Genomic DNA, 13,932 nt, shown 5'->3' on the forward strand with positions numbered 1-13,932 from the left:
AAATCTTCATTCTTTTGATCTTCTGGGCAGCCCTGGCTGTATCATAAGCCCCTGGGCCACCAACCTTTTCTATCTGTAAGCAGCCTGTTTTACCCCAGTGTGCTCTACAAATACTGTTATTTTCTATACTGTGCAGATATTATAGTTATTGTCAAGTATTGTATTTGTAAATAAGTAATATATTTCAACTTAAAAATTCTTTATTGTTGAAGCAATCTTATTTTTAATGTGGGGAGAGAAGGAGTCTCAACTCACTCTTGTAGCTTCTGTGATCATACTTTCAGTTTACTCTGAAAGATACGTGAGTTCCCTAGAAAAACCACATTTTTATTTTATATTTTGTTGCCCATGGTGAACTCAAACTTTTGGGTGTAAATGATCCTTCCCACTTAGCCTTCTGAATGGCTTCAGTTATAGGCATTTGCCATTGCACCTTGTTCCTAAAATGCCACCCTTTTTTGGTGTGTGTGTGTGTGTGTGTGTGTGTGTGTGTGTGAGAGAAAGAGAGAGAGACAGAGAGAAAGAGAAAGATACTGGGTATTTAACCCTGAGCCATCTGCCACTGAGCTATATATCCCCAGTTCTTTTTAAAAAAATTTTAACTAGGGTCTTCTTAAGTTGCTGAGGCTGGTCTCAAGCTTGTGTCTTTCTCATCTCCCAAGTTGGTGAGATTATAGGAATGCATCATCACACCCAGCAAAAGCCACATTTTTAACATTAAAATCTTATTTATAAGAGAAGTATATTAAGCATCTTTTTAAAATAATGTTTTTATTTAAAAAACACTTACTGCAAAAATGAAATTTGGTGACCTAAATTGCTCACATATTCTGTTTATCATGGTCAAAGTGTTACATATTCTTGGTATAATCAAAACACATCGATTAATTTCTTCCTCTATTTTTACTTCACAGATGTAAAGAACCTATATCCATCTTCATCTCATTATACAAGAAATTGGGATAAATTGGTTGGAGAGATCAAAGAAGAAGAAAAGAATGAGAAGTTGGAGGGAGATGCAGCTTTAAACAAACTATTTCAGCAGATCTATTCAGATGGTTCTGATGAAGTGAAACGTGCCATGAACAAATCATTTGTAAGAACATCACTTTTTTTTTTCTCCCAAATATTGTGGGGGAGTGAATTTTAGACATTTTCAGTAGATAATTTGACACCAAATTACTTACACTGTGCCTGGAGACCTTTTTGAATCGGCTTTGTCCGAATGTTTCTTCTTGCTCTAAACATAGAGTAGTTGTTGAGGAAGTTGAAAACTTGTAGAAGAGATGAGAACAAGTGATTATTCTAAATTTTTATATATATAATTTTTTTTTAAATTAGTGAGTTAGGGAATTATCTTAGTTGAATCTGTCATAGTAGCTGAGTTAGCTTCCATTATTTACCTCCTAGAATCTCTTGTCTCAGTGTTAAGAGATGAAGAATATAGAGGGGAAATTTCCAAATTGTGTTTAGCTAGTGGAAAAGTACACATTAGTTATTCATTGCTTTAATAATTTTTCTGTTGATTAGGAAAATTCAGGCTTTTGCTAGGGCATCATGAATACCATCCGAATCAGATTGAGATTTAGTGACAGTTTATCACTGTGGAACTATGTAAATTATTTTTCTTGATGTATTTTTCATTTGACTTTTTCAAGGAGAAATACTTCAGTCTTCCCAGAAAGGAAGTCTTTCTCACTATTAACTTTTAAATGCATTCTAGACAAAATAGCACTGTGTCAAATCAAAGATGTAATAGAGAATCTGAATATATTTTTATACTGAAACTTTGATAATTTTAAGTAAACTGTATATACTTATAAAACAAGCGATTTCTGTGGCAACATTGACCTTAAACCAAAGACTTGCTTCTGTCTTGTGGGAAAACAAACTAACCCCAAAATACTCTGTCCTGTGTGATCTCCCAGTCTAATTAGAATAAATAAAAAATTGCATTTTTATTACACCAAAACAACAAACATCATTAAGTTTTACTATTTTCATATACATTCATTCATCTCCCTTTAACAGTGGAACACGTTCTAAGAAGTACATGTTTAGGTGATTTTTGTCATTAGTGCAAATATCGTTGAGTGTATTTATATAAACCTAGATAGTGTTAGGTCAGTCACTTGATGGGTAGGTTTTTTTTCCCCCCTCATGTTATCCCATTGACCTACATCTCCAGCCTAATGTGGCCTCTTGATAGAATCAAGAGATGGAATCAGGAGATGTAAGAAGCTCCTGCTAGTATAATATGGTATGTTGTTTTTATATCAGTGGCAGCACAATGGATTTGTTTATACCAGTAATGTGTCACCCTATGCTGTTACAACTGCTATGATGTTATTAGGCAATAGGAATTTTTCAGCTCCATAATAATCTTATGGTAACACTGTTCTATGTATGTAGTTCATTGTTGACAAAACATCATTAAATAGCACATGATCGTATGAATATGCTAGGGTCATTGTTAGATGATATATTCAGTAGGTAATTAAGTAGATAACCAATTCTTCACTGAGACACTGTTGGTTATTAAAATATTAACCGTGGTTAAAAAAATTTTTTTTCAGAGGAAATTTGTTTGTGTTTGACACTGGGGAGTATTAATTAGAGATCCTTAAAGTTCTGCTTAACTAGTATAGAAAGAGTTTATTTTGCTTGGTCTTCACTGTCTTCAGTAAAAAATTCTTCAGTAAAAAAAAAATTACAGCATCACTTTTCATTTGAAGGTGGTTTTTCCACATATACCTTTGTTGATTAGCAGAGGGGAACATGGTGCTTGATGTGGTAATATATGTGTACACAGTACATCTACCTAATTATTCTAGTTTCCTTTTCACATTTTCATGGAATTTGTTAATTTCTCTGAAATGCCTCAGTTTAAATAAAAATACTTGAGTTTATGTTGAGCTATATAATAGCCTATATTTGAGACTATAGTTAGAATGGTTTTAGGAAAATAATTCTATTTTGATTATATGGCCCAGGAATTAACCTATTTTTATTTTTTATTCCAGATGGAGTCTGGTGGTACAGTTTTGAGTACCAACTGGTCTGATGTAGGTAAAAGGAAAGTTGAAATCAATCCTCCTGATGATATGGAATGGAAAAAGTACTAAATAAATTAATTTGCTATCATTGTATTGCATATACTCACCTAATGCCCATTGTGTATTGGTGTTGCATTCTTGAATTTTGAACACTGAATATCATTTTGAAAGATTATACCTCTTTACCTCTTTGTGCTTTAGAAATTATTTTCCTTCAAGTATTCTAAGAGTCTAATGAAGAATGAAGATCACATTTTTATCACTTCTGTCCTTAAGGATTTCAAACTTGCTGAAACTGAATTTGCTACTAGATAGATTAGTTCTGTCTAGTTGTGAGGGTGAAGAAATCTTTAATGGCATATCTTGGATTATTGCCTTATTTTTGATGCAGTGTTCTGTTAATAATTTATTAAACCTCGCAACTTTAGTTTAGCATAAATTTTTCAAATTCAGTGTTATATCATGTTTGCTTTTAAAAACTGCTTTTGGAGTTGTAAATACAATTTTTCTATGAAAGTTTGGTTTATTTACCTTGAGTTTTTAATGAGAACTATGAGAAATTATTTATCATAGGAAATTCCCATTTAATTATTTTTATGGGAAGTATTTGTAATTGCACTGAGATTTTGGTCCTACCTTCCAAATTCCTGTATAAAAAAACATAGATCCTTGAATTTAACACATAGCAAATTTAACTATAGTTAGGATAGTCTGTGAAGCCAAGGTAAAGAAAGATCTAGAAAAGCCCAGCTTCTCTTTTTTGTTGCCTTTACCACAGTGGTATTCTTGAAGCTATAGCAGTGATGGAGTTTTTTATTTTTATTATGTTTTTTCTTTACTAGAAAATCTCTGTTCTGGAATCCATACTTGTTTCAGTGGTTATTGGTAGCTACTTTAAAGTAAATTAATGTGTATATGTTGAGTATTTACTCTGTGCCTAAAAACTATAGATACCATGGGAATACGAAAACTAAAAGACATGATCATTAATTTCAGAGTTTATAATGTAATGGAGAAAAAGAAAGTGAACATTGATGAAATAATTATAGAATGCTTACTGAGCTCATTGTAAATGTAGATGGGAAAAATTGTTCTGTGATTAAAATCCTTTAGTCTAAGCTCTTTTATAAGGTGTAGGTCATGGATGACTTGTAGATCTTGTGTTATATTCTCACCATAATATTTTTAACCTTTATGCCCTAGAGGTTGATCTCTGCTGTGTTAGGTGTCACTGACATTTTTGTGGCAAGACACTGCCTAGAACTGAGAGTAGGATGAATGAGAAGCAAATTGGCCATCATTTCAGCCTAAGAGTAGATATTCACCTTATTCCTTCTACGCCTTTATGTGAGATGTAGGAGAGTTCATAAGAAAAGTGATGGTAGCGTGATCCTAGATAATGTTCAAACCTGTTGTTAAAACTTGTTAAAGCATGTTGCAGTTATTGCTTTTCCTTCTATCCTACAAGCTACTTTTTTATGTTCTCTGAGTATGCCTATTAGCTAGATTTGTTTAATATTGGCAGGATTCAGTATTTTGCTGGTCTAAATGGAATTCCTAATATATATGAGATTGAAAGCATTATAAAATGCATGTGATCTAAATATGTTAGATTTGTAAATCAAGGTAGTTTTGAGAGAAGTAGGCCAAACTGCTGTGCAAAAAAGTACTACTGTGGTTCTGCTATTATTTCACCCTTCTAGATAATGGGAATTTGTAAGCTCACAGAAAGTTTTAAAACATTCTGATTAAGAGCCTCTTAACTGTATTCTTACTCTCTACTAATCTCAAAGTACCTATTATTAATTGGTCTCATTTTCTTTCTAGATTCTCATTTTCATTTTTCAAGTTTTGGTTCTCAATCTTCTAAATTGTTCCTTCAGAATGTACTTTTTTCTGTATTAGTGTTTCTTTTCCTCTTTTTAAGGTTTAATTCTGGAATGTATTTTTTTTTCCTTAATCATAGAGACTTCATCTGTTCTGATTTCTGTCATAATTTGCACCTTGATGAGTTTCCACAATTCTCTGTCTTTAAAGACTTTTTTTTTTGTCTTCAAAGACTTTTAAATGAGATAATCTGCTTCTTTGAACTCTGCTATGTAGTGATCACTTTGAATGGCCATACAGTAGGTTCAAAACAAGGTCCATTTTGACAATTTCTTGTCTGTCCTAATACCCATTCAGAGTTGGTTGCCAACTAACTAGTTTGACACGTTGACACTTTCTGGTCATTTTTTCAAGATATGTTTTCTGTCTTTTTGTGTAATGGAGAGAGAGGATGGTTTGCATTAATAACTACAATTATTTTTCCTTTTAATGTGTGTGCTTGGGTAGGTAAATAAGTGTGTGTATTGCTGAGGATCATAAGCCTTTACACGTGCCATGCAAGCACTCTACCACTAAGCCACATTCCCAGCCCCACTACAATTATTATTATTATTATTATTATTATTAGGTACTAGGTATTAGACTCAGGGCACTCAACCACTGAGTCACATCCCTAGCCCTTTTTGTATTTTATTTAGAGATAGGGTCTCACTTAGTTGCTTAGGGCCTTGCTAAATTGCTGAGTCTGGCTTTGAATTCCTTAGCTTCCTGAGCTGCTGGGATTACAGGTGTGCGCCACTGTTCCTGGCCTTGGTCTTTTATATTATTCCCTTATTTATATGTGGTGCTGAGAATTGAATCTAGTGCCTCACACATGCTAGGCAAGTGCTCTACCACTGAGCCACAACCTCAGCCCTACAATTATTTTTAACACTTTTGTTTATTTTAGACTTACTATAATCACTAATTGCAGAACATTGAAGCATTATTGTTAATGTATCCCTATGCTTGGAAAAGCTTTGTATTGGTGGTCTAACTTATAGAAGACAAAAATAATGGAACTGTCCTATGTAAATTTTCTAGATGAATTCAAATAAACATTTTTTAAAATGAGGTGTATCGGCATGTCATAAGTAATTTAGATAGAAATTTTAATTCAGTATTTGGATGTTGTTTCCCCCCCCCCCATTTAATTCCATATCAAATGAGGTAATTGATCTCTGAGGTAGTCTCAATGACCCAGAGCAAAATTGCATATTAATTTACCATCTGATCAGCCTAATACACTTATAATCCCTCTGGGATCTGCTTTGTCCAGATTTGTTTGTATCTATTACTAACACTTCCAAAAATAGATAGAAAATTCCTGGGTTGGGTTTATTTTTGTTAAATACTAGAGCCACTTATACTTTGTAACCAGCTCTAAACTTGAAGCTTTCTATAGCCTTGTAAGAATACGTATTTCAGTTATGTCTGCTTTAGAAGATATCAGAGCTGAGAGATGATAAAAGCTAAAAGGACAAAACTCTGCTTTCCCTGTAGGAAAGGGTCATATGTAGTCCTTTTTTTTTTTAATATTTATTTTTTGGTGTAGATGGACACAACACAATGCCTTTATTTTTTTGTGATGCTAAGGATCGAACCCGGGTCCCGCCTGTGCTAGGCGTGCGCTCTACCCCTGAGCCACGATCCCAGCCCCCATATGTAGTCTTAAGTAAGAGGAATCATCCACATTGATCTGGTTTCCTTTGTCTCCAATTGTGTATTTTCTTAATAAAAAGATTGTTTTCCATTAAGAGACTTTATTCTGGAAATTTGTGGGCATATTGCAATTGCTGATGTACCCACAATGTTACTATTTGGGGCCATCCTTGTTACTGCTTCTGGAATTAATTTACCTCTTGGCCTCTCTTCTTACATTAGTAAACTTGCCCCCCACCCCAGTCGTCTAAAATCATACACATTGTGAACCCATAAGGTAAATAGTAGAAGATACTGTGTGACAGCATTTTTCCGTAGATAGGGTGATACTACCTCGTTTATAATCCTTTGGGGGTAGTGATAGCGTCCCATTATGACAGATCAGAAAAATGAGGCCAATTTGGGGCTGGGGTTGTGGCTCAGTGGTAGAGTACTTGCCTAGCATGTGTGAAACACTGAGTTTGATTCTCAGCATCACATATAAATAAATGAATAAAATAAAGGTCCATCACAACTAAAAAAAAAAAAAAAAGAAAAGAATAAATTCTTTGCCCAAATTCATTTCATTGGTAAGTGATGAAGCTGGAATGTGAAACTAAACTCGACCCATGCTTTAGACAACTGTGGCTCCCTCTTCATGTGAATGATTTGGTTTGGCAGTGAATCTTTTTATTACTGAATCAGCCATCTGAAAATGAAGCAAGTTGAGATTTATTTTTTGTACATATATTGGGAAAGTATATTCCTAAAGATCACAACATTATCCTCACTTTGTTAAATAAGATATCTTATTAGGAAACCAGGGATCTTTCCTTTTATAGAAGGTTCTGCAAATAATTAGTCAATGAGGGGGATACTATTGTCATCCCAGTTTTATAGATGGGAAAACTGGCATAAAGCAGTACCTGTTTCTGCCCCATTGGTTTTTATGAGTTCATATAATTTCACAATCATTTATTCTAATTCTAAAAGCTGAAAGTACCAGGTTATTTTGGTGCATGTGTATGACAAGTGATATAAAACCTGGCCTCAGGTTACATATTTTGCTGCAGAAATAATATGTTTAATTACAGAAAGCTAGTATAGATCCTGCTGACATTGTTAAGTTAATGATATATGTGTATGGCATTGCACAATTGTAAATTCAGAAACACATCTTTACCCTAAGGATTTTGACTAAGAATTACGTACCTATATGTGTGAATTGCAAAGAACAGTGTTTAATGTTACAGATAACATCAGATGATCTTACATGAATTTAGGTGAGAGATTTAAGGCCTAGAGAAAGACTTCTGTGTTGTAAGTTCAGTCTTTGAAGATTTGGGGTCTGAGGAAAGCCAATTAAAAATTGTTGATTCAGATCCGGGCATCCCCTCCCAAAAGTAAAGCAAAAATTATTAAAATTTCTAGTTTTGAGTGCATAAAAGTTCATAGAAAACAATACTTTTGAATGAATACTGTAAATTTTGCCACCAATACTTTAAAAATCAAGTATAATAAATGGAAGAAGAAAATACAAACTATGTAGAGGGACTTCCCTAGAAGACCTCTGCTTTTTATTTCATTTTAACTTTTTGGTACTAGAGAGTGGTAAAGCAGGGGTCCTTTACCACTAAGCTACTTCCCAAGTTCTTTTTATTTTTTATTATGTGACAGGGCCTCACTAAGTTGCTGAGGCTGGTCTCCAACTTGTGATCTTCCTGCCTCAACCTCCTGAGTTACTGGGAGTACAGGGGTATGCCACAGTGCCAGGTCCATTTTATCTTTCAAAACAGAGTAAGACTATTGGATTGTAAAACAAAGTACAGATTGGTACAGTTGTAAACCACTTTTGACTTGTTCTCATTAGCTAAGAGAAGCTGATGTTTTTATATGCAGGAGTTTATCAGTCCTGTTCTCCTCTCACACACCAAAGAATCTGAAGCAGGCACTGCTGTGGATTCACTGTCAAGTTTATGGTTTTTCTACTGATTTTTGCTGGTAATCTGTACTCTAGCATTACCCTTTTCTATGGCTTTAATTGAGCATTTTCATAAGTTAGCTAACTTAGGTTAGAGATATAGTTAGTGTACATTAAATATGCTAAGAGGTGAATACATTTTCTTGGCTTTATTATTATTTCTATTATTAGATGCCAAAGGGTTTTGTGTTGTTTTTTCCTGCTTTACTTCAGAGGAGCTGTTTTAGAGTAGAAAAGATACTAACGTGAAACTGGAATCTTAAAATCCATTCTGATGTTATAATATGTTGTATTTTGAGGACAAGTGATCTAGTTTATATTTTTCTCGTCTTTAACACTGAATGTTAGTTCTTTTCTTTAATACTGGATGATAGTTCCTCTCAGAATTGTGAGGATTTAATTAACACCTGACTCAAAGTATGTGTCCAATACATTTTATTTAAATATACAGATTGTGATTTTTTTTCTTTAGTCCTGTTATTAGAATTCCTTAAAGGAGGGCAAAAGTCTGGTTTTTCTCCCCCCCTGCTATTCAAAGGCTTTCATTTATTCAGCCCCAACCAAAGATTTTACCTGCATTTCCTTAATTGCTTCTCTATGCACCAAAACTTCAGCTTCTTCCACTATAAGAATACTACAGTGCTTGCAAACTTTTTCTTTGAAACACCATATAGTAAACACTTCAGGATTTATGGGCCATAGATAGTCTTCACTCCATATTCTTTGGTTTTAGTTTGCAGATGTCTACTCTCTGAATATACTAGTATTTTTATTCTTTATTCTTCTCTCTGAATATACTATTATTTTCATTCTTTTCTTCTTTCTTCTCCCTGCCCCCCCAAATTTCTAGTTTCTATACTTCATTTCTCTCACTGTAGTTTTGTTGGTTTGTTTTGGGCTACAAATTGAATCCAGAGATGCTTTGCCACCAAGCTGCATCCATCCCCAGCCCTTTTTGTTTTGGTCTTTCTGGTTTTGGTTTTTTATTGTTGCTGTTTTTAAATGAGACAGGGTCTTGCTAATAAAGTTGCTGAGGCTGGCCTCATATGTGATCCTCTTTCCTCAAGTCTTTCTGTTTGCTGGGATTACAGGTGTTTGACCCCATATCCAGTTTTGTCCCCCCACCCCAAGTATGTCTCTATCAGTACAATTTTTTTTTCTTCCCTTTTAGTGGAATTTACTATAAATGTTAGACACTGGCACTGTTTGAAGGAAAACTGGAATTTACGTTATACATCTAACAGGGATTGGTTGCAGTGGATTTTGACTATGGATACCCTAATTGTGTTAATGTGGTTAATTTGAATTATAGTATGTGATCAGTGGGCATAATTGAAGCCCTCAGTCTGAATACTCAAACTTATTTCTGCCCTTTCTTACACATTAAATTAATGGTAATATCATGTTGATGCAATGTTTGCTTAGGAAAAAATTTTTCTTTCTGGAATGTTAGTACAGTTATAGCAGAAGAAATACTGAGAGAAGATTGGATTAAATAGAATGGTTGTGAACAGGGACTTAAGAGTAAGTGTGATATAGTATTTTATGTTTAATAGAATTGTTAAAATCAAGTCACCAGAGCATGGTTTTATGGGCCATCTGCCAAGACTAAAGGTAGCTTTGGAACCTCTTATTCCCTTAACCATGTATTTGCATTCCATCCTTTGTCAGTATGAGGAAAGAAAACAAAAATGACACTAGAATTTTAGACCTAGAATGGGTCTTAAATACTGTCTATGTTTGGGTTAAACTTTTTGTTTTATAGATGTTTGTTTTTCAAAGTGCTCTCATACTTTTTTCCTTCACGACAGTTCGTGAATATAATTTATACAGAACTTCTTTCAAAACTAATCATGTAGTGACTGGCCTACTGATAGTTGCTCAAAAATACCAGGCAACTGAAATACAGCATTGGGCTGATATTTTGTATAATATAAAGGATGTGGTCCTTAAATTTAATAGTGACTAATTTCACCTGGGAGACTTGTATTTTTTAAATGTAGACTTTGTTGGCTTCCCTCCTGAGATTTTGAATCAGTAGGTTTGGGATAGGTTCCCATAAGTCTGTGCTTTCATGATGATGTTGAAACGGGTGATCTCAGGGATTGTACTTAGAAGACATTGATTTCAAGGACTAAGAGAATAAAGAAAGAAATGAGTTAGCACAAGTCACATATAATGCCTTATTTTTAATAAATTTTAGAAAAGAGTAAAAAGCTACTTGGGTGATCCTTTACAAGATTTGTTTTCCTCTTAACATAGAAATAAAAAGGCAAAAGAGAATTGTCCAATGATTATTTTGTTTTTCTGTCATTTAAACCTTAGGATCATTATAATTGTCTTTGAGTCTATATATTGGTGTAGTATTGCACATGATGAAAGAAAATCGGAGTCAAAATGAAACAAATCGAAAATCACTTTGAGTATGACACTAGTTTATTAGTGCAAGATATTTCTAAAATTTAGCAGAGAATATTTGATTATCAAGTGTTCTTGGAGGACCATGACATAGTACTGATGCATGAGGCACTATTTCTTTAGCAGTGGACATATTCTCAGATGTTCCCTGTCTGATACTCACATGCGCTAAGTGAGTATGGTGTTGGTTGAATAGGCTGAGTGTAAAGTGCATCTTATGGAGATCTTTTTACTATTTAGTTTCATAGTTACTTCAGTAACTAAAAGGCAGGAATATGATTTTAATTGAAAAGAAACTACTTACCTTTAACAGCGTTATCTCCTTCTAAGAGAAAGTTCACGCTTGACCAGTTTTTCCAGGTCTGTCTATATCAGTATAAGTCAGATTCATTGTAAGAAGATGGGTAACAGTCTAAGCTAATTAAATATAGGAAATTAAAAGAAATGTCCTAGCAGTTAAGTAATCTGCACCTTAGAAGGCAGAAAGACAGGGAACCACAAAAATCATGTTTTGCTTTTTAAGTAATTATATAAGTTTGCAAATGTAGTGAGTGCTCAAAAATGAAAAAAAAAAATGTGTAAAGATATTTCTTCCAAAGTGTCTTTCTTCTTGCTGTTAGAATTTTTGTAGCCATCTACATAGGAGAAGAAGGAGACTGAAAGTTTTATGGTTCTGATTCATTTGTAAGAATTTCATATGAAAGGATTTTGGCAAAAGAAAAAAGATATGACACCTGGTATCTGTAAATTAGTACCAAATTTGTAGTGAGAATTGATTGGGGTATACCACTTAAATTGTTATAAATAATTTTATGTTTTAACTAGTAACTTGCTTTAGCTCAGCTTGAGTATATTATTTCCAGTGCCACCATGATTTTTATCACTTTGAGGTGATAATATAAAACCTAATAGACTGACTCCGATATATTTGACTTTAAAACTTGTAAAACATGAAAAAAGGTTCAGTAAGCCAAACATCTTAGAAAACAGCATTTGCTAAGTTTAGATTATATGTGCATATGTTTTATATATAGACATACTTATCACATATATATATAGATTACTTACACAGTAAATACTATGTAAATTGAATAATGTTTGAATGTAAGTAGTTTAAAACTTGTGGTGAGTCTTTCATCAGCCAACAATAACTTATTTGGTAAATTTGATTCTAATATTGTTGGGAGTTTTTCCAATGGAGTACTCCTGTATATACATATGGATTACGGGCATGCATATATATGTACAAAAACTCTTAAAAATGAGTTCAGCTTTTTAAACACTAAACACACTCTGCCTGTAAAATGTTTTGCTGCAGTTTGTATCATTAACTCAGATTTACACCTTCATGTTTGAGATTCACTATTGGAACTATCTATGCATGTAGATTTTTGTCAATTCCCTCTTCTCCCCAAATAAATCAGCTAATTAAAAAAATTGTGACCATTTTTATAAACAACTACTTTATTAAACAAATCATATTTAGTTTAAACATTAAGCCATTCCACCCACAAGGAATTTTTTTAGAGTATGATAAAATCTCATGAAATAAAATAAAATGACTGAATGGTTTAAATAATTATTTTTAGTATTTTTGCTTTTTTTAAAAAAATTGTTTTTTAGTTTTAGGTGGACACAATACTTTATTTTATTTATTTATTTTTTACTGTGGTACTGAGGATCGAACTCAGTGCCTCACGCATGCTAGGCAAGTCACAACCCCAGCCCCATATTTGCCTTTTTAACATTACATTTATTTGAGATGGTGATAGGAGTTAAAAGGATAAGGTTAATGTGTTTTTAAGCCTGTTGAAATACAAGCTTGTTAGTATTTTTCAGTGACATATGTTAATGTGACAGAAAGAACAATTATATGTATTAAAACCCTGCAATACCTTTTCTTCATTTTTCTTACACCCAGTGGCAGCTACCTTTTGTAAGCTGTTGGAGCCCCCTTCCATTTGGAGTCAAACTAAAACTTGAAAACTAGCCTAAAATGTTCCATAAGGATTGATTTATATCACCACTAAAAAATACATATCTAAAATAATGAAGTATCACTGATATATTTGCCTATACATATGTACTGACCTATCAGTCAAGATTCAGCACAGAAAATTGTGGTGTGTTTGCAACTTTTGGACTGGCCTGGTTAATTTAGGGAATGGTACGAAGTTGTATAGAACTTTGTATTCTTCCCAGTGTCCTGTTTACTTGATGTTCTTTCTCTGTCCATTTGCTGCTGCTTTTTCAAAGTAGTCCTTAGTTTTCTTCTTTGAACAAAATTTGGGTCTCTTGTATTATTCCTACCCTTTATCTAGTCTTGAGTTTCCCTCTGCGCTTAAAACATCCAGATTCTTTTTATGTGTTAAATTATTTGCCTCCCACATTTTTATCCAATTATGAGCTTTGAAAAGGGAGCATGTTTTCATGAGGCAGCCTTCCTTCCTTTATGATATGCTCTCCTTGCTGAGATGCCCCTTTCACCTATCTGGAACCTGCTTGATTCTCACATAGAAAGCTACTAACGCGATCCATTTGAAATGAAACTTAACCAGGCACCTCCTTGCCTGAAATCTTTCATTGGTTTCCTCTTTCTTGTCTAGTAAGAAAGGAAAAAAAAAAAATCCAAGTTAACATGCTTAAAGTATAGCTTCTACCTTTCCTCTTTTTAAAAATTTTTTAAATTTTTTTTAGCTTCTACCTTTTCCATTTTGATATTTCCTACCTCAGCCAATGCTTTTTTTTTTTTTTTTTCCATATACCATATAGCCTCACACCATCTGGGTTTACTTAAAACTAGTCTCTGTCTGGAATGCCCATCCTCTTAACTTCACTTGGCTAACTCCTGCTTATCCATGTAGGCCTCAAGTAGGCATTATTTTGGTTCTAGAACCCAGTACAGATTGCTGAGCCATGTGGGTGGGAGATGGTGTGGAGAACTCTTTGCACATGTTTTACTTAGTTAAT

At 33.7% G+C, this 13,932-nt stretch overlaps 1 protein-coding gene across 1 annotated transcript in view; it reads left to right on the forward strand.

The window, feature by feature from the left end:
- The window catches only part of SUGT1 (SGT1 homolog, MIS12 kinetochore complex assembly cochaperone), a 37,573-nt gene extending 34,411 nt beyond the window's left edge, over positions 1 to 3,162 (forward strand). The window contains exons 12-13 of the mRNA XM_081290739.1: positions 915 to 1,096; positions 3,024 to 3,162. Of these exons, the coding sequence (XP_081146865.1) occupies positions 915 to 1,096; positions 3,024 to 3,125 (284 nt within the window). The 3' untranslated portion in view covers positions 3,126 to 3,162. The remainder of the gene's footprint in view (positions 1 to 914; positions 1,097 to 3,023) is intronic.
- Positions 3,163 to 13,932: the final 10,770 nt, after the last annotated feature.

The sequence above is a fragment of the Spermophilus citellus genome (genome assembly GCF_964194105.1).
Source record: "Spermophilus citellus genome assembly, chromosome: 1".
Lineage (NCBI taxonomy): Eukaryota > Metazoa > Chordata > Mammalia > Rodentia > Sciuridae > Spermophilus > Spermophilus citellus.